Source organism: Eumetopias jubatus, unplaced genomic scaffold (assembly GCF_037043125.1).
Source record: "Eumetopias jubatus isolate StellerSeaLion01/CBP00866 unplaced genomic scaffold, mEumJub1_p1.0 scaffold_16, whole genome shotgun sequence".
NCBI classification, from domain to species: Eukaryota; Metazoa; Chordata; class Mammalia; order Carnivora; family Otariidae; genus Eumetopias; species Eumetopias jubatus.
This window is the reverse complement of record NW_028274822.1, coordinates 84,178,471-84,198,721: the sequence shown is the minus strand read 5'-3', so window position 1 is coordinate 84,198,721 and position 20,251 is coordinate 84,178,471. Positions and strand designations below refer to the sequence as shown.

Here is a 20,251-nt window from a genome sequence, read left to right as displayed (position 1 = left end):
GGGGATCTGGCAAGTTTAAAACACTCAATACCCTACTTGTAGGAACCTCTCAAATTTCTCCCACAGAAACACAAGCACACATGTGTAAAGATCCAAGAGCACATCCTGCAGCACTGCTGGGAAACCCCAAAATGGAAATAAGGAAAGTACTCATCAATAGAGTGGTTAAAAATCATGGGGCGTTACTATGCAGTTATTTCAGTTGAGTCAAAAGAACCAAGGAGAGGACAAACAGAGGGTAAGAAGTGAGGAAAAGCTTTTTACTTTGTACATTTTTGCACTACATGATTTTTACAGCAAACCCATGTTGCTTAAAAGAGACAGAGCTCCACCAACTTCTCCTACTCAGCACTGGAATTGGCTGTGTTCTTCCTTCCCAGAGGGAGAACACACCATTAAGTTCACCACCAACAACCACTATTAATTAATGAACGCAGTCAACAAAGGTCCCTGAAGGGACGGCCCCACGGGGCACGCAGGGTGGCAGGGTGCAACGTCTCCACCTGCTGGCGCTGCCGAAGCTCTCACACATGGGGGTGGCACAGGTGCACAGGCCAATCGCCCGCACACTCAGCTCCCACTCTTATTTGCTGGCCTTGCTGGAGGGAAAAGGCACAGCAATTTTCGGAGCGCACTTGAGGAGGAGGAGACTGCAATTAGAGAAGAATGCCTAGAGAAAGAACTGTCAGAACAGACCAAGAATGTGGCCTGATATTGGAAGATTATGGAAAAATAATCTTTGCAACATTTTCCAAAGGAATGAGGAAGAGGAGAACAAATCCTCCGCTGTCTACGCAGCAGGAATCCAGGAACACGGGGAGGATGCCAAGTTCAACCATTCCCCTTCCTCAGGGACTGGACAGCAGGAGGCTGGTCCACCTCACAGGGATGGCCCTTTGGGGACCACGAGCCATCCCCCAGCCTCCTTTTCACTTCTGCCACTGCTACACTGAGGAGATTATATTCAAAAGGTAAATGTTTTAGGTTTAAATTAATATGGTTCATATGACTGGTCACAGCACACGGACGGATCCCGAGAGAATGCCTTGGCAAGAGGCCACATCAGGGGCCGGAGGCACTTCTGGCTGAGTCATCGATCTGCCTCTGGTCCAGGGCCACTTCTGGATGATCAGATTTTCTGCGTGCTGTCTATTCCTTCCCCTAACCAAACTGGGAGCAGAGGAGGAGGCACCCTTGGCCACAGACGCTCAGGATGGCTCAGGCACCAAAGGGTAAAAGAAAAGAAATCCTAATTTAAGCAGAACCTAAGTCAACACAGCAACCAATGATCATATACAAGGGCTTTTCATCTGCACACTGTAAATTCTTCCCCCCTTTCTTACTCTCTCCAAAGCGGTAAGAGGCACCAGCCCCTCTGAAAACAGCGCTTTATGTTTCACAGTGTAAGCCAGCTGTCACCAAGTCAGCTCCCGATCTGCATTTAAATAGAAGGCTGTCAGAAAAGCCCCACGAGACTGGCCCGGCCTAGCTACACACGTGCTGGCCTCCCGATCTACCGCACAGCCCCCCGACCACGTCCCCTGCTCTGGCCCACTGGATGTTTCCCTGGCTGGGGGCCTGACGCCTGGGCGGCGTTGGCTGCCTGCAGGGACGGGTTAGTGGATGAATGGATGGCTCAACAGGTGCCACCAAATCGAAGGCCTCCCAACGCTGAAACCAACGCTGCATGGGCGCCTCGAGGCGGGCCGCAGTGCGTCTGGCATTATGCTAAGTGAGAGTCATTCGAACCCAAGAAAAGGTCTGCTCTGCCCTTCGACAAAGCACACAAGGCCATTTCCTCTCAGATCCTGAAAACAGATGGGGAAGAGCAAATTCTCTTTATCTCTGGGATCTACTACATTGATTTATGTGGCTCCTTCACGTACCACCTCCCAATGGCTTCCTGTCTCACAGAGAATAAAATCCAAAGTCCTAACGCACCCAGTGGTTGTCCCTGCCCCTCGTCCCGTGTCCTGCTGCCCTTCCCTCGAGCTCTCATCTTCAGCTATACCTGCTTGGCCCTTTTGGCTGGTCGCACAACCACCCGAGTGCATTCCCACCAAGGGCCTTCCTAATGTTGCTCCTTCTGCCCCAAACTCGAGTAGAGAAGAATTACTAATTATCTGCCCCAAATTGGGTCGGCAGCCAACCCCAGGCTCTGATAAAAGCAGGAAGCAATCCCACTATGTCACAGGAGGAGGCTATGCCCACAGGTTAAGTTTAAACAAGATCATTCCACTGTCGTAGGCCTTAGCTTCGGGGATAGACAGCTTGAAAGAAAATAAGTAAAAATCAAACCATAGATTTACACACACTCATTCAGTCCTGGTGCCAACATGGGAGAAAAGTAATCACTGGAGATCTGGGACTCAGCATATTAACTGGCCAAAAAACAAAGGACTGGTGGGGGCTTTTTATTTTTATCTAGGTTCTGAGAGCCTACTCTCAGAACAAGGCTCAAAGAGGAGCAAGGCTGCTGATATAGGACAAAAATGAAACTTCTTACACCATCCCTGAGGCCACCATGTTTGGGGGGAAAAAGCAGGTGTTTCACAAGATAAGGAAAATCCTCAAAACTGAAATTAGCTACCTGCACTCAAGACTCACTAACAGTCCACTGTCTGGGGTCAAACTTTGCATTATTCTTTGCTAGAGAACCCGTGTTCATGGAAGAAAAACCCCACCCTCATTGTTACCATGGTGACATCCGGAACTATATTAACTGAACACTTACTCTGTGCTGGGCACTATTCCTAGGAGCTTTACCTGTATTAAAGCACTTACAAGGTGGTCACCATCACTGATTCCATTTTAAAGGGGAGGAAAGCCCAGAAAGGTTAAGTAACTGTCCCAAGGTCAGACAGACAAATAGCACAGCTGTGACTTGAGCGCCCAAATTATTTAATCCCCAGGCCATCCAGCTTCCCAATTCAACCATTTCAGCAGCCCATCAACCCAAACATGGAGTTAAGTTGATAAGCAAAGAGAAGGCTGACAGTGGAAGCTGGAGAGCACAGAGCTCAGGAAAGGACGGGCGGAGGACACGGTTAGGTCTATCCGGGTGTTAGATGAGCCCCTCTTTCCTGATTTACATCTGAGTTTCATCTAAGCACAGCTCAAGTCATGAAGTAGCTCCCAAGGACGGCGTAAAGCACCAGACCTAGTTGTAAAGCACCCTTGATCTGGTCCAGGCCCGACTTTCGCTCTGCCTCATTGCGGAAGCGTCTTCGGATAGTAGGAAACACCTTGGTCTCCCAGGCTTTCACCAGCAGGGCGTAGTGGTCCTCCTGGAAGGAGAAGGCAAAGGCATGAACAGAGAAGGAGCGCCTCATGCGGGCATCAGCCCTTCCCTGACCTACAGCTCTCACCCACTCCAAGGCCAGTAGCAGAATCACATCCTCAGATGCCAGGGCAGGCAACAGTCAGACTGTGGCAAGCCCTTCCTTTCCCTCTGAAGCCAAGTAGGCACTCCACATGGCCCCTGACTTACTGCTGAATCACTAGCAGGGTACTCCATTTCTCCCACACTCAGATCGGTACTGGGCCAAAGAGCCCAGCATGTATTGCCACTGACATGTGATTTCAAAGATGAATGTTCTAGAGCTACTGCTCAAACACAGTGATATAACTCGAAGTGTCACCATTCCGGCCTTGCACCATCAAAGCAAAATCATTCCTGGTGGCTCGTCCTGGTCACCAGGGAGCCGCGCGAGTGCTGTGGGCCTTGTACCTGGGGGACGTCGTCATCATCCTCATCATCACTTTCGTCGTCTGCGATAGGAGGTGGGTGGGGGTCTGGGCCCGAGGTGATGAAATTCTCATAGCTGAGTTCTACTTTATAATGACAGGAGGTGTCACTGTCATATTCTGTAACAGAGCACAGTGACAGTGAATTCTAGGCAAGAGCAGGCCAGAGAAATCACGAACTTCTCCCTCTTAGATAAACCAGAATCTCTTTTTTCATGTGAAAGACTCCTAGCACTTGGAGGGATTTTGAAGGACCCATGGAGTAACTAATCATGTATCATTATCCTGAATCCTAAAATCGTGTTTATGGATAGAATTCATTCAATTCAGAGAAGAATTTGGAGAGTTCTTCATCAGGAGAAAGAAGCAAGCAGAGTCTTAAAACAGTTTCCAAACCAGGCCAGTTACAGTCTGTGCACACCTCTAGATCTGAAAGCTTGGTTTTATTCAATTAATGAAGTTTTTCAAATAACCAGGAAAGATTTTTCAGTGCACACCTAATACCCACCACCTAGATTCCACAATTAGTGTTTTATTATTCTTTGATGACCTCAGTTGTTTTTTTATGACCTCAGTTTTAAAAATTAAGTAACTAACATTTTTAAAATAGAGAATTTCACATAAAATTGTGGGGTTTCTAGCAGTCTTATAAAAAGTGGATAGTCTTTCAGGCTTGCATTTCCATGTGGCGATAGTCTGCCGGCACTGAGTAATGGCAGGCTTCCTGGATGTGGGGGATGTACTTTCTAATCAGTGAGTCACCATCTCCTGCTCCCCATTTTCTTTCACTGGGGCCCATGCCCCTATAACCAGTGGGCACTAGAGCGTGCCCAGGTTGGATGGGTTTACAAACAGCAGCATGTGCATCCCCAGGAAGCAGTGGGGCCCCGGGAGGCAGCGGCTTACGTTGCTGAGCAGTGGCCACAGCAGCAATGCGGCATGGCGGCCCATGAGTGCCTGGGTCTGACGCAATGCTGGTGCCAGCGTCGTTGTCGCTATCAGATGCCATGGCGAAGGGCAGGGCCTCAAAGTTAGCGCTGATCTCCTCTGCCAGATCAGTGCACAGGTCGGCGGCGTTGCGGTGTGCCTGCCCTTCAGCATAGGCAAATGGGCGGGAGCCGAAGTTAGCTCGAGTCTTGGTGTTCTGGGAAGGAAATCAAATAAAGGATTTGAAAGGGGTTAGGTTTGTTTATTTATTTAATAATCCAAGGTGAATGTCACTCAACGTCAAACCAGAAGGAGGGCCCAGCTCTGAAAGAGCATGCGGAATGAGGCAGAGGGGCCTGTGTAACTGCGTGCCCTGGCACTGAGAAGGAGATCTGCACAGGCCAGCCCCCCACTCCCCCATACCCCCTCACCTCACTCTCCCAACCCTATGCTACTCAGACAGTGACCTTTCCTGTTTCCAACACTGTTCCTTTCTGCCTGATGCCACTGAACAAACTGCTCCCTTCACTGGGGATGTTTTTCTCCTCCGATTTTGCCAAGTTAAGACGAGTTAATAGTCCAGACCTGCCTCACGCATTGCTTCTTCAAGGTAATGGGGACATGGTCAGATTTGCTTCCATGCAATTGTACCGTGATGGCTAATTTTACTGTCACTTTGACTGGCCACAGGATGCCAGACTAAACATTACTGTGGGGTGTGTCTGGGAGGGGGCCTCTGGATGAGATCAGCATTTGAATGGTGGATTCAGTCGAGTAGATTGCCCTCCCCAGCATGGCTGGGCATCATCCAAATTACTAAGGAGAATTTGTTTTCCTTCCCAGTAAGATAACCTGCCTTCTTCTGAATGTGAACCACAGGCCACATCCCACCAGAGACGTCTTCGAGATACGGGGACAGGCGCTGGCCGCAGTATGTGAAGTATACCCGGCCCTTGGCTGGCTGCCCCGGAGGAGGAGGGGTCCCCTCAGTCCTCTCCCAGCCAATTCCTGCCACGTCACCTACAGCAGAGAACAGGAAGGAGACATCTTGTTTTCCCTTTCACTGATTATTAAATAAACTTCCCAACTGCAACGGTGTAATGAGGCCACGTACCATTGACTATCTTTATGCCACTAGCTATATCTGAAAAAGCTCTGAAGTTACGTACTGTACTTGAGTAAATATAAAGTAACACAACAGAAATAATTTTTTAAAAAGTCAAGCTATTCAGAAGAAAATGCTGAGTTAGTTACAATCACACATTAAATTTAGCCTTTATTTTCCTGGCAGCCAAGACAAAGGGAAAACATTGGGTACTTTTTTTTTTTAATAGATATAAGTTTTTCTCTTTTGACACATGGAAAATTATTTATGGCACAAAGGTAAAAAGGCAGTATTTTCTCAGTAAGTTTGTGGAAGATTTAGAAATGGTCTTATTTATATAAAACCCAACCCACAATGTAAGCTAGAGGTACACTGTTAAATCACGTTATGTCCCGCCCGCTACTTGTATGTATTTAAGGCATTTTTGCGGGAAGCTAAGACAAGCCAAGCTGCTTTCCAATGAAGAACAGAATAGGATAGAGCTCAGAGACCACCTCATCGGTGCTCACATGCTGCCTGCTTTAGGCACACTGCTCACATACAGAGCCATGTGATTAGTCTCTCACTGTGAACTCTTCAGGAAGTGCATGAAGTTCTGCGATTCTGCTTTTGATTACAGAGTCTCCAATGCTTCAGATACCACTAGGATGGGCTTCCCAAAGGCTGGGGACTTATCACTGTTTACCGTGGCATCTCCAGGGCCCAGAAAAGTACCTGGTACATAGGAAATGGCCAGCCAGTATCTACTGATGAGTAGACACTAGAAGTGTTGGTACAGAGGTTGAGATTCTGCTGTAAAAAGTGAGTTCTTGATTCCTACCCAGACACATAGCATGTGTGCTTGAGGTCTAGTACAAAACTTTCTCAAACAGCAAAATGTGACCAAACAAAACAAATGAGAGCAACAAATAAAAACCCTGCCTATGGTTCCCATGTGCTCCCCAAACCCTCCTCTGTGCTGAAAACACTTAAGTACTCAGCTGAAATGTCCAAGTTCTGCTCCAGAAAATGAGAGAGAAGTAACTGCCAGGAAATTATCTCTAAATCATAATTTGACCATAACTGAAAACACTACACTCTCTGAAAGGTGCAGTTTAACAAGTAGCTCCCTGGGGCGCCTGGGTGGCTCAGTCAGTTAAGCGTATGCCTTCAGCTCAGGTCATGATCCCAGGGTCCTGGGATCAAGCCATATATCGGGCTCCCTGCTCAGCAGGGAATCTGTTTCTCCCTTTCTCTCTCCCTCTGCCTCTCCCCTGCTCATGCTCTCTCTCAAATAAATAAAAATAAAAATCTTTAAAAGAAAAAACAAAACAAAAACAAGCAGCTCCCTAAGTTAAATGATGGCAAAATTACTCCCAGCCAGCTGTGTGAGGTTGGATGGTTGGATGGATGGAGTGACTTATTCTTCCCCATCTGAGCAGCCCAGACCATCTACCACGTAGGACAATTTCAGCTTCCTCAGAAATGATGCTAAGATGTACTGTCTGAAACTAAGTAGCCAACATGTCTGGGGGCTTCTAATGGCAAGAGGACAATGCCTACATTTTGCTCCTCTGCTAGAGCAGGTAGGACTGATCCCAATTCATCTATACAGAGCAAGACACTTATATGGAGGCTAAAAAGAAGAGGGAAAAGGGTGTTTACTGTCATTGTTTTGACTGAAACTTCTGGGCAGATGTGCTGAAGCAGGACCAGACGTTTAGGCTCCTGAGAACAAAGTCTACAGCATGTTAGCTATTCAACGCAGTCTGTGAGTGCCTCAGGGCTAGTGGTAGACCTTTTTTTTTTTTTTTTGAACCTATATATCTGCTAGATCAATGAACAGCGGACAAAAGACTAAAATCTCAGGTTTTTCTAATGATGCAGGAACAAAAGTGAATGTGATTCCTACCTTACCAAATGGAGGGTCTCAGTGATAATGGCCTCACGAAAGCAACGGTTTGGTGTAAACTAGCAGACAGCAATGATAAGGACTTGGCTTTCACTGAAAGACAAACTGCCCATTTCTAGTTGCTAAGTTTCTTTACTTTCAACCTATTTAGACAATATCTGGGAACAAGAGAAATACACAGGGTAAAAAAGAAGCTCCCGCCACACTCACCAGGAGAGAGAGTCACATCCAAGCGCACACTCTTCCACTGTAATAAACTGGAGCCATTGTAGTGCACGGCTCGGCCGTTGCTAGGAAAGAAAGCAAAGTCAAAGCCAAGGCTGCCTGGCCAACACAGAGGCAGTTACATAGTGAACAGGCCCAGGGGCTTCAGTAGCACCAGAGGACTTAAAAGGGAAACCCTAAGAGCTATTCTCTTTGCCTAAACTTGAACATATTTTCAACTGGTATTTTATACATTTTTGGAGGTTGAGATTATAGTAATATTATTTTAGTATTAAAACACCCACAAACATCCACACCCACTTTTGTTGTTGTTGTTTTTTTTTTTTTTTAGTGATAGCAATAGTAGCTACTTACTTATGGAAAAGACAAGTGCCCACTGGATTAGTCCAAGCCCCATCTCGTTTCTCTGCTTCTGTAGCAAAGCCAAAGGAAACGATTGGTCCAGTGTCGTCATCAGTATCTCCATAGGAAACAATTTCAATTTCCCAGTAAAAAGATGGGGCCTGAGGAAACACCAGAAATGGGCAGGCAATCAGAGGGCTCTACTTGGGCCCTTGGAACTTGCTTTTTCTCTCAAAGATGAAGGAAAGAGGCAAGAGGCCGTGTGATTTCTCACCTGAACAGGCAGTGGTGAGGTGGCATAGATAAATGTGCCCCGGGGCAGACCGCCCCCAGCGCTGGGGTCAGCCAGGAAGGTGACAGAAGTAAGATGCGATGAGAACATGCAGGCTCGGACGGGCGGGAACACTCGCGAGGGGCTCCAAGTGATCTCTTTGGGCTACGGGGAAAAGTGCCTCATTCAACATGACTTCAAATACAAATCCCTTTACCCTCTCAAAGAAGAAAAATTTTTATCTAGTGGTATTATAATACAGGTACATCTTTTATTTAAGAATACACCTTGTTTTTACAAAGGAAACTGTATTTAAAAAAGGCAGTCTAGGGCGCCTGGGTGGCTCAGTTGGTTAAGCGACTGCCTTCGGCTCAGGTCATGATCCTGGAGTCCCAGGATCGAGTCCCGCATCGGGCTCCCTGCTCAGCAGGGAGTCTGCTTCTCCCTCTGACCCTCCCCCGTCTCATGCTCTCTCTCTAAAAAAAAAAAAAAAAAAAAGGCAGTCTAGGGGGCACCTGGGTGGCTCAGTTAGCTAAGCATCTGCCTTTGGCTCAGGTCATGGTCCCAGGCTCCTGGGATCGAGGTCCGCATTGGGCTCCCTGCTCAGCGGAGAGTCTGCTTCTCCCTCTACCTTTGCCCCTGCCCTCTGCTCATGCTCTGTCTCTTGCTTTCCCTCAAATAGATAAAATCTAAAAAAAAAAAAGTCTCTATGCCCAGTGTTGCTCTCTAGAACCAATCACTCTTTTAGCTCTTAGAACGGTTCATTCTGGGGATGCCTGGGTGGCTCAGTCTGTTGAGCATCTGCCTTTGGCTCAGATCATGATCCTGGGGTCCTAGGATCGAGTCCCGCATCAGGCTCCTTGCTCAGTAGGGAGCCTGCTTCTCCTTCTCCCTCTGCTGCTTCCCCTGCTTGTGCTCTCTGACAAATGAATAAATAAAATCTTAAAAAAACGGGGGGGGGGGCGCCTGGGTGGCTCAGTTGTTAAGCATCTGCCTTCGGCTCAGGTCATGATCCCAGGGTCATGGGATCAGGCCCCACGTCGGGCTCCCTGCTCCACGGAAGGCCTGCTTCTCCCTCTCCCACTCCCCCTGCTTGTGTTCCCTCTCTCGCTGTGTCTCTGTCAAATAAATAAATAAAATCTTAAAAAAAAAAAAAAACAGCTCATTCTGATACTTACCTCTATTCCTCTATGCTTATAATGACATTTTTAATATCCCTTTAGGACATCACTTAACTTCTGTGAGGACAAATGAGGCTTTAATTCCTTCAGCTCTTCTTCTCCTTACACACATGTGGCACAGGCCCTCACCCCCTCATCCTGGCTGTGTAATTATAGACTAAGTTTCAGACCCATCAGTGTTCAGAATTTAAATTCCTGCGATGTACTATTCAGCTCAAAGAAGAAGTAATATTACACTTCCTTTTTTTAATTACTTGCTTCATTTTTTCACCTTCATAATTTTTAATAAATCTAATCACAAAGCTCATGCTTCTCTGTCAATAAAAGCATATTTTTTTTTAACCCATCAATTTCATTTTTATCCAAAGGACTAAAAGATGCATGTAACAATTAGCTCCAAGGATGTTCATCAGATCACTGCTATGGTACAAACTGGAGATGGTGCAGATGGGCAACAAGAAAAGCCTGAGTGGGGAAACTGAGGCACAAGTGTACACTGGACTATTAAGTTTCTACTGATTGACATGGAAAGGCATTCATCATCTATAGAGGCAGAAAAGCTAGATGCAAAACAGTATGAACAGCAGAGATCCATTGTCATGGAAAAAGTACAGGGATCCATCATGCTGTTATGCTGACAATGCTAAATGGAGACGTTGAGATTTCAGGTGACATTTTGTCTTTTATATATTTTTAATTTTTAATTTTGAAATAGTTTCAAATCTATAGAAAAATTGTAAGAAAATGGCAATTTTTGTACACTCTTACCTAGATGCACCAGTTTTTTGAGATACAAATTACATAACATACAATTCACCCATTTGAAGTGTATAATTCAACGGTTTTTAGTATATGCAGCATTGTGTGACCATCACCATCAAATTTTAGAGTGTTTTTGTCCCCCTTAAGCCTCTCTCCTTTAGCAGTCACTCCTCACTCCCCGCACCCCTGCAGCCTCTGGGGTAACCACCCATCTGCTTTCTGTCTCTAGATCTGTCTGTTCTGGATACTTCATATAGATGACATCCCATAATACCTAATACAGTCTTTTGTGACTGGCTTCTTTCACTTAGCGTATTTTCAGGGTTTATCCATATTGTGGGCAAGGATCACTACATCACTTTTTTTTTTTCTACTTCATTTTTTAAGGCTGAATAACATTCCATTTTACGGGGATATGCATTCATTTTATGCACCCATTCATCAGGTGATAAACATTTAGGTTGTTTCCACTTCTTGGCCATTACAAATAAGCTGCTAAGAACATTCACAGAGGTACCAATTCTGAACACTTTGCCACTTTTGCTTTTTAATCACCTCTCAGTCTCTATGTATACTCTTATCATTATAAGATGGACTATAGATCTAAAATTTTCAAAGTTTTTTTCTGTTATTGATAACATAAGAAATTCACAAATTAATGAGTCTGCTCCTCCGCTGTGATCTTTCATTATTCAGACTGTCAAATCAATGGGCTCTGACATTGAGACGAGAGCACATCAGCACAGAGCGTGCACCTCCAGATGGCTTTGCAAATGCTCACTCTAAAGGTCACTCAGGTGCCACCTGACATTCTTTAATGCAGTGCGCTGCTGACGGGCTCACCTGTCTCCGGTCAGCCTGCAGTGGTGGCGGTGGCGGCCGAGCACAGTCCCGATAGAGCATCCGCAGCCGTTCACACTGCACCTCCACAACCGCCAGTCGCTCTCCTGGAGGGGAACACATCGGACACGAGAACATTAGTCCCACACCCCCAAGAGCGCTCCAACTCTTCTGGAGTAGGGTCAAAGCAATAAAATGTTTCAGAGATTATTCAAATTCTTACAAAAAAGCAAATAGCCTGACATATCTTTGTCTACTACACATAGCAATGTGGTCAAGTGCATGAGCTCTGAAGTTGGGCTTCCCGGATCCAGAATCTGGCTTCCTTACTTGATATTTACCATCTCACTTCCAAGATGGGAGTAACAATAGCACCTGTGCCTCACAAGGTCGTGAAGAGGAGATGAAGTGACACAAGTGGGGCTTTTAGCTAAGTCCCTGGCACAGGGCAAACAATAAATGGAAGCTATTATTATTCTCACCATTGAAATTGATTTTTTAAAAAAGATTTTATTTATTTGACAGAGAGAGAGAGCACAAGTAAGCAGAGAGGCAGGCAGAGGGAGAGGGAGAAGCAGGCTCTCCGCTGAGCAGGGAGCCTGACGTGGGGTTCGATCCACCCAGGCACCCCTTGAAATTTTTTTTTAATTTTTTTTCAAGATTTTATTTATTTATTTGAGAGAATGAGATCGAGCATGAGAGGGGGGAGGGTCAGAGGGAGAAGCAGACTCTCTGCCAAGCAGGGAGCCCGATGCAGGACTCGATCCTGGGACTCCAGGATCACGACCTGAGCCGAAGGCAGTCATCCAACCAACTGAGCCACCCAGGCACCCGAAATTGTTTTTTAAAACATCTACTATCTACTTAACAACTCCTACGAGCAAGGCACAATGCAAGATGCTAGAGAATACAAAGATATATGAGCTGAAGCTCCCATCCTGGGAGGACAGATGAGATCTGTACGTGCATTTACACGTCCAAGAATGAACGTGGTACAAGGCTGCGGTATGCAATATGATCTAAGCACAAACACTGGCGCAGAGGAGGGAGTGAGGACTTCACTCTAGGACCCAGAAAGGCTTCAGAAAGACAGACTTGAGTTAGATCTTAGAAAAGACCGGGTTTCAATAAGCAGAGAATGAAGGGAATTCCAGGTGGTTTGGCAATATGAGAAATGGTCTAGGAGTCGAGAGTCAGAGGTCTTAGGAGTGCCTCAATCAACACACAAAAATTAACTCAAGATGGATCAAAGACCTGAAAAAACCATACAGCTAAAACTATAAAACTCCTAGAAGAAAATAATGGTATAAATTTTCATGACTTTGAATTAGGCCTTGGTTTCTTAGATATGACACCAAAAGTATAAGCAACAAAAGAAAAAAAAACTGGACTTCACCAAAATGAAAAACATTTGTGTTTCAAAGGATATACTACTGAGGAAGTGAAAACACAACCCACACAATGGGAGAAAAGATTTATGTGCTACCTGATCAGGGACTAGTACAGCTAAAATTATAAAGAACTCTTATAATTGGGGTGTCTAAATGGCTCAGTTAAGCGTCTGACTCTTGGTTTTGGCTCAGGTCATGATTTCAGGGTCACGGGGTTGGGCCCCATGTTGGGCTCCACACTGAGCACGGAGTCTGCTTGGGATTCTCTCTCCCTCTCCCCCTGCTCACAAGTGCATGCTCTCTAAATAAATAAAATCCTAAAAAAAAAAAACTATAATTTTTTTTAAAGTCTTTATTTATTTATTTGAGAGCAAGCACGAGAAGGGGGAGGGTCAGAGGGAGAAGCAGACTCCCCACTAAGCAGGGAGACAGATGTGGGACTTGATCCTGGGACTCCGGGATCATGACCTGAGCCACCCAGGTGCCCCAACTCTTGTAATTTTTTTAAAAAGATTTTATTTGAGTTAGCATGTGCATGCAGAAGGGGGGGCAGGGGCAGAAGAAGAGGGAGAAACTGACTTCCTGCTGAGCAGGGAGCCCCACACAGAGCTCAATTCCAGAACCACGAGATCACAACCTGAGCTGAAGGCAGATGCTTGACTGAGCCACACAGGCACCCAGAACCCTTATAATTTAACAAAATGACCACCAAACTGAAATGGGCAAGGGATTCAAATAGACATTTCTCTAAAGAAGATAAATGGCCGTTAAGTACATGAAAAGATGCTCAACACCATTAGTCATTAGGAAAATGCAAATCAAAACCACAAGGAGATACTACTTCACACCTACTAGGATGACTGTAATCAAAAAGACACCACCAGCTCCCCGCTCCGCGGGAGGCCTGCTTCTCCCTCTCCCACTCCCCCTGCTTGTGTTCCCTCTCTTGCTGTGTCTCTGTCAAATAAATAAATAAATCTTTAAAAAAAAAAAAAAAGATACCACCAGTGCTGATGAGGACCCCCGTCCACTGCTGGTGCCACTGCTGTGGAAAATAATTCCTCAAAAAAGCATGCAGTTTCTCAAAAGTTAAACAAGGATTACTATATGACCCGGCCATGACACTCCTACATATGCCCATGAAAACAGATGTCCACATAAGCGCTTGTATATGCGTATTTACAGCAGCATTATTGGTCACTGCCAAAAAGCACAAACAAGTATTCATAAATTCATCAACAAAATGCGGTCTATGCACACAATGGAACAGTACTCAGCCATAACCTGTTATGAAGTACTGAGCCATGCTATAACATGGGTGAACCTTGAAAACATTATGCTAAGTGGAAGCAGCCAGACTAAAAAAGGACAACTATTGTAGGATTCCACGGACAGGAAATCCCCAGGATATGTAAATCCAGAGAGACAGAAAGTAGATTTGAGATTCCCAGGAGCTGGGGAGGTAAAATGGGGAGTTATTGTTTAATTAGTACTGGGGGGTTTCTATTTGAGATGATGAAAAAATTCTGGAACTATATAGTAGTGATGACTGCATAATTCTGTGAATATACTAAAACCCAAAGAAGAATACACTTTAAAATGGTGAATTTTATGGTATTTGAATTATACCTGAATTTAAAAAAAAAGGTCTTAGGAGAAATAAAATGTAGTCCGATAAAAGTAAAGTACAGAGCTTGTTTAGGATAGTGAGAAATTTATTGACTTATACCACATCTAGAGACACCTTGACACCTAATACAATCCAATGACACGGACCAGAAGGCAACGGGAAAGAGGCGGCAAAGATAAAACAGACTCAGTGAAGGCAGGAGCCAGGCCAGGCCATGAGGTGTATGCCCCATCCTTTCTTTACACGTGGGGTCGGGCCCAAGCCCAGTGGACAAATCAAAGAGGAAACTATTCAGTTATAGGATTCATGGAATCCAGTATATAAATGTAAACTAGTCATAAAGAGCCTAGCTAGCTTGGAGAAACACTTTCCAATTATTATTTTTAAATCAAAACCTTATTCCAGAGGGGGAGATGAACCATAAGAGACAATGGACTCTGAGAAACAAACTGAGGGTTCTAGAGGGGAGGGGGGTGGGGGGACGAGTTAGCCTGGTGATGGGTATTAAAGAGGGCACGTACTGCATGGAGCACTGGGTGTTATACGCAAACAATGAATCATGGAACACTACATCAAAAACTAATGATGTGGCGGCGTTGCGGCTAAGCTCGTGTGCAGCAGTGGTGTCGGCAGCGGCTGCAGCGACAGAGTTTGGCATAATGTCTCACACCATTTTGCTGGTACAGCCTACCAAGAGGCCAGAAGGCAGAACTTATGCTGACTATGAAACTGTGAATGAATGCATGGAAGGTGTTTGTAAAATGTATGAAGAACATCTGAAGAGAATGAATCCCAACAGCCCCTCTATCACATGATATCAGTCAGTTGTTTGATTTTATTGACGATCTGGCAGACCTCAGCTGCCTTGTTTACCGAGCTGATACCCAGACATACCAGCCCTATAACAAAGACTGGATTAAAGAGGAGATCTACGTGCTCCTTCATCGGCAGGCCCAACAGGCCAGGAAATAGCTGAGTTAGAAGCAGTGGGGGCTGGGGGTGGGCTTGGAACACAGGTATGTACAGCGTGTTGCAGTGGCGGCTTTGTATTACAGTAATCCTGTCTCCATCTTGGTGTACTCTAGCCAGGATGGAAGATATTAGATGAAATGTGAGGATTTTGTTCAATCTGAAACCCCTATTGCCCCCTTCCCCTCCCCCCTTTTTTTTTTACTTAAACATTTTTATGATAATTTAGATGGAAGTTGTCAGTTAATCTTGGTTCCAGTCCTTCAAACTGTTCATATCTACTTTATAACATTCGCTATACTAACCCTTCAGGTTGGGGTGGGGGGGTAGTGACAGTTTAGTTACATGCTCAAGATAAAGTCTTAGCGGAAAATGAATAAATGTTCTTTAGTTATATTTTAAAAAAACAAAAAACTAATGATGTAATGTATGGTGATTAACATAACAATAAAAATTTAAAGAAAAAACAAAAAAAACTAATGATGTAATGTATGGTGATTAACGTAACAATAAAAAATTAAAAAAAAAACTTATTCCAAGAGAACTTATACACGGAATACTGGATGATTCAGTGAGTAACGTGTGCAACAGTGTCCTTACAATCAAGCAGTAACCAGGGTCAGGAGGTATTTCAATGGGGTTGGCTGGAATCATACTGAATTAGGGAACAGAAATTCTTAGGGGTTAGAACGGGGGCTACCTGGCAGAGATGAAGCATATCTGCTGTGAGGTAGGCTTAATACAAGACGAGATTTTACAGTACCTAGTACTGTAAAAAAGCCTAGTGTGAGAGTAAAACATTCCTACACTTCCAATTCAGAAAAGCCAAAACTGACCATCCTCTGGCCAGAGCACCAAGTAGTGGCTGGGACTGGCTATGAACTCATTCCAGTCTGTAACTGACAACCCCACAGTAGTAACTATGCTCAGGGAAGCGAGCATCTCGGGGACAGCACCACACTCTTGATAACCACTCAAAGCAGGGCTTCAGGAAGCTAACTACTATGACAATGTGGAAAGACAAGGTGCACAGAGGAAAGGTTTGGAGAATAATGCAGATGGCATTATGCATTATGCAAAAAGCACCTGACATATGAAGCTGGTAGTAGAAAAGGGCAGAAAAGGGATAAATTTCAGGAGCATTTCAAAGGAAGAATAGAACATGGCAAATGATTGGATGTGGAAGAATATGAAGGAGGTGTTTGTCATATTTAACTCAGGATCTGAGAGTCAAAAATAGTCTGACCTAAAACAAGGAAGTCAGAAAGGAGAGCCGACTTGAGAGGAAATAACGACTTTAGTTTTAAGTGTGTGGTATTCATGAGGTTGGGGGTCCTTAGAGAAAGGGCTGAGAGGCCTGGCTAGCCAGGGAGGGACTACCCATAGAAGCAGCCATGGAAAGCACAGGGGAGGGCAGATAAGCAAAGAAGGTGGGTTGGCAAAGCTTAGAGCAGTTTCTCCAAGTGAGGTCTGGGCCCCTCCTAGCACAATGGCCCAGGCTCACCTTCAAGTGATGATTCTGACTTTTGGGTGGAGTTTGGAAAGCACTTTATTTTTATTATTTTTTATTTAAGATTTTATTTATTCATTTGACACAGAAAGAGAGAGCACAAGCAGGGGGAGCAGTGGAGGGAGAGGGAGAAGCAGACTCCCTGCCGAGCAGGGAGCCCAATGCGGGACTTGATCCCAGGACCCTGAGATCAGGACCCGAGCCGAAGGCAGTCGCTTAACCAACTGAGCCACCCAGGCGTCCCTGGGAAGCATTTTAAACATGCTTCTGAGGGAGTCTTATGAACTTTCGAAGTTTGAGAAGAACCTTCTGGCTCAGGGAACGTGTATATTTAGAAAGTAGGGAGTCGAAGAAACATTTGGACCGGAGAGGTTCTGACTTCTGTAAGAACATCAAGTTGGGAATATTTTTTGGTTTTTCTGTGCCTTTTCTTCAGTATTAAAATCTGTTTCCTATGCTATTTCAACAAGGGATCCAGTGAACTTTGCAGAAATATTTCTTCATGGGAAAAAGCTCTTTGGTGTAGTGCTATCTTTTTTCTTAGACCAAACGGAATTAGGTATTCTTTTCCCTGGATTAGAGAAGCTATAAAATTGAGCTAGGAGTAAGTCAACGATATAATGGCCCAGTCTTTTGCTTAATTCATCACAGAAGTAAAATAATGGAAGAAATTCATTGAATTTTTTTTCATTTTAGAGACAAATGTATTTTTGTGTGTGAATTTCACATTTTCATACATGAAATAAAAAGTTTAATACATTCAAAAATAAAAATCAAAGAACTCTTTCTCTTCTGCCCATCACCTTGAATCATTTATTAAACAGCATTTCTTCTATGCCCAGTCTAGGACTCTCTTGTGGGCTCTAAGAATGCATCGCTGTGTTACAAAGTAACCCAGATGCAGGGCTGCTTGGTTGTTGGTTGATTGTTCTCAGCGAAGGACGGAGAAGCCAGCAAGCGTTGATAAGTACTTTAAACTTCAAAGCTCTTTCTGATAACCTAATAAGTGAGTTATTAAGGACGGTGAAACTTGACATAAGACACTATTTTAGGATATAAATTGATGTGTATAAGCTCATAGTCTTCTATTTTGTGGCAATTAATAAACACTTCGCGCACATTTCTATCCAACTCTCCGCGACCACAGAGTTCCCTTTCCGTTAGGGAAAATGGGTTAGATGGGTTATTATTAAAACCCGTTGAGGTCACTGCTCCAAATCACTACGATTCCTAGCTTGTACATTAAGTACGAAAGTTAATTTCACAGTTTTAAGACTCCCTTATTCAATAAAATGTATAAAAGCATATTCAGAGTCCTATAAAAGCGCGAGCGATCAGGGCGCCTGGGTGGCTCAGTCAGTTAAGTGTCTGCCTTCGGCTCAGGTCATGATCCCAGGGTCCTGGGATCAAGCCCTACATGTGGCTCCCTGCTTGGGGGGGGCCTGCTTCTCCCTCTCCCTCTGCCCTCAGCTTGTGCCCTCTCTCATAAATAAATTCTTAAAAAAAAAAAAAAAGAAAGCAAGAGATCAATTCAGCAAGTACATGCTTGCTAAAAATCAGTCACGTAGGTCTTATAATGCAACACAGGCCAAGAACATGAAAAAGCAGGGCAAGGAATGAAGACCCAACCACAAGTACAAAGCTGAATTATGGGCAAACATTTAGTCACAAGTAATTTCCCCTCAGAAGCCTAGCAAATTCCTTTTCTTCTGTTCTTATTCTCCATGCTCAGGATCTCTCTGAGATTTATTAATGGTCACTGGTTCCACAGTGCTACTACCCCTAAAAGAGGGAGATTTGAAGAGTAGGACACATATAGAGTGAAGACCAAAAGTGAAGACCAATCAAAAGAAATTGGTACCATGTGAAAAAGAAGAGAAATTTAAGGAAAGAAGAGAGATTAGGGAATGACTGAAAAAGCAAATGGCGTGAGAAATAGTAAATAATATGATAATAAAAATGACCCCCCCCCACAAAGGATACCACTAAAACCATTAAGGAAGTTAAAGATATTCATCTATTCCTTACAGTTCATGAAATGCTAGCAACTAGAACACTGGAGGATGCTAATCTAACTGTGAACAATTTCCTTTCGAGTCCAGTTATATCCTTGGAGAAAAAGCATAAATTTTCATTTAAAAACACCCAGGCCAACTACCAATTTACAGGAAATCTAAAGACTGAGGGACACAATAAATGACACCACAGAGATATAATCAGCAAAATCCAGACTATGGGAAACCTTTCCAAAAATAAATTGCAAGGCAAAAAGAAAATAATGAGGGGATGAAATTACAATGTAAGAATTATATTTGGATCCCGATTCAAATAAACAAATACAAAAACAAGTATGACTGTATGAGAAAATCAGAAAGTTGCACACGGACTAGTTAATATTAAAGAACTACTGTTAATTTTTCAGATGCGAGGGGCGCCTGGGTGGCTCAGTCGTTAAGCGTCTGCCTTTGGCTCAGGTCATGATCCCAGGGTCCTGGGATCGAGCCCCGCATCGGGCTCCCTGCCCCGCGGGAAGCCTGCTTCTCCCTCTCCCACTCCCCCTGCTTGTGTTCCCTCTCTCACAGCCTCTCTCTTTCTAATAAATAAATAAAATCTTTAAAAAAAATTTTTTTTTCAGATGCGATAATGGTATTGCATTTTTTTTTAAGAGTCCTTATTTTTTTTTTAGAGACACATACTAAGATATTTATGGGTAAAGTAATATCTAAGAATCTGCTTAAAAACAATCCAAGAGGGGGGTACAGCACAGATGAAACAGGACTGACCATGAGTTGATAACTGAATTATCTGAACCTGAGGGTTCCCTTTACTAGTCTCCCTATTTTTGTGCTTAAACTTTTCCATGAACATAGACACACACAGACACACAGAAGTTAGTGCAAACTCCTATGAATTCAAATGTAGCCAATGACCATAGTCAGAAAGTATCAGTAGCCCTAAGGGTTCATAAAATTCTAACAGGGAAACAAATGCAATGAATTAATGTGAATGGAAGAAAGAAAACATGATGGCACGGTCCTCAAGTTAAACTGAAAAACGATTTCCTACTTTGTTCGTACTGAAAGCTATTTACATTTCTAGATCTGGGATAAAAGTTGTGCTAAGTGCTGTCTATAGAGCTTAGCTACTTGACGTGTGTGTGTGTTGGGGGTGTGTGCAAGCACGTGCGCATGTGCATGTTAGCATTCCATCATCAAACTAGAAATGTGCTGATAACACTTGATAAAACAGGAAAGCCACAGGTACTTACCAGCACTGCATTCCTGGGCTACTAGGTTGAGCACTTCAACAGCTGCTGGACACTGTTGTATGAATTCTTCACAGAATAAGCTGTCTTCTAAAAGCTGGGCCATGACCAGGCATGCTCTTAATGTTAAAAGATTTATAATATTTCAAAGTCATCAATATTCATTCTCTAAAGAGTTAACTATGAAAAGCATTT

The 20,251-nt window shown here is 44.1% G+C and overlaps 1 protein-coding gene and 1 pseudogene across 6 annotated transcripts in view; one reads left to right on the top strand and one right to left on the bottom strand.

Annotated features, from left to right (window-relative positions):
• Positions 1-20,251, bottom strand: part of HECTD4 (HECT domain E3 ubiquitin protein ligase 4) — a 183,527-nt gene that overhangs the window by 38,231 nt on the left and 125,045 nt on the right. For all 6 annotated transcript variants that reach the window (XM_028116433.2, XM_028116435.2, XM_028116436.2 and 3 more), the window contains 9 exons: positions 20,060-20,175; positions 11,295-11,398; positions 8,512-8,673; positions 8,250-8,398; positions 7,881-7,960; positions 5,531-5,694; positions 4,654-4,891; positions 3,731-3,867; positions 3,161-3,287 (listed from right to left, as the gene is read on the bottom strand). In XM_028116433.2, the coding sequence (XP_027972234.2) occupies positions 3,161-3,287; positions 3,731-3,867; positions 4,654-4,891; positions 5,531-5,694; positions 7,881-7,960; positions 8,250-8,398; positions 8,512-8,673; positions 11,295-11,398; positions 20,060-20,175 (1,277 nt within the window). The remainder of the gene's footprint in view (positions 1-3,160; positions 3,288-3,730; positions 3,868-4,653; positions 4,892-5,530; positions 5,695-7,880; positions 7,961-8,249; positions 8,399-8,511; positions 8,674-11,294; positions 11,399-20,059; positions 20,176-20,251) is intronic.
• LOC114219046 (enhancer of rudimentary homolog pseudogene) lies at positions 14,972-15,284 on the top strand (annotated as a pseudogene).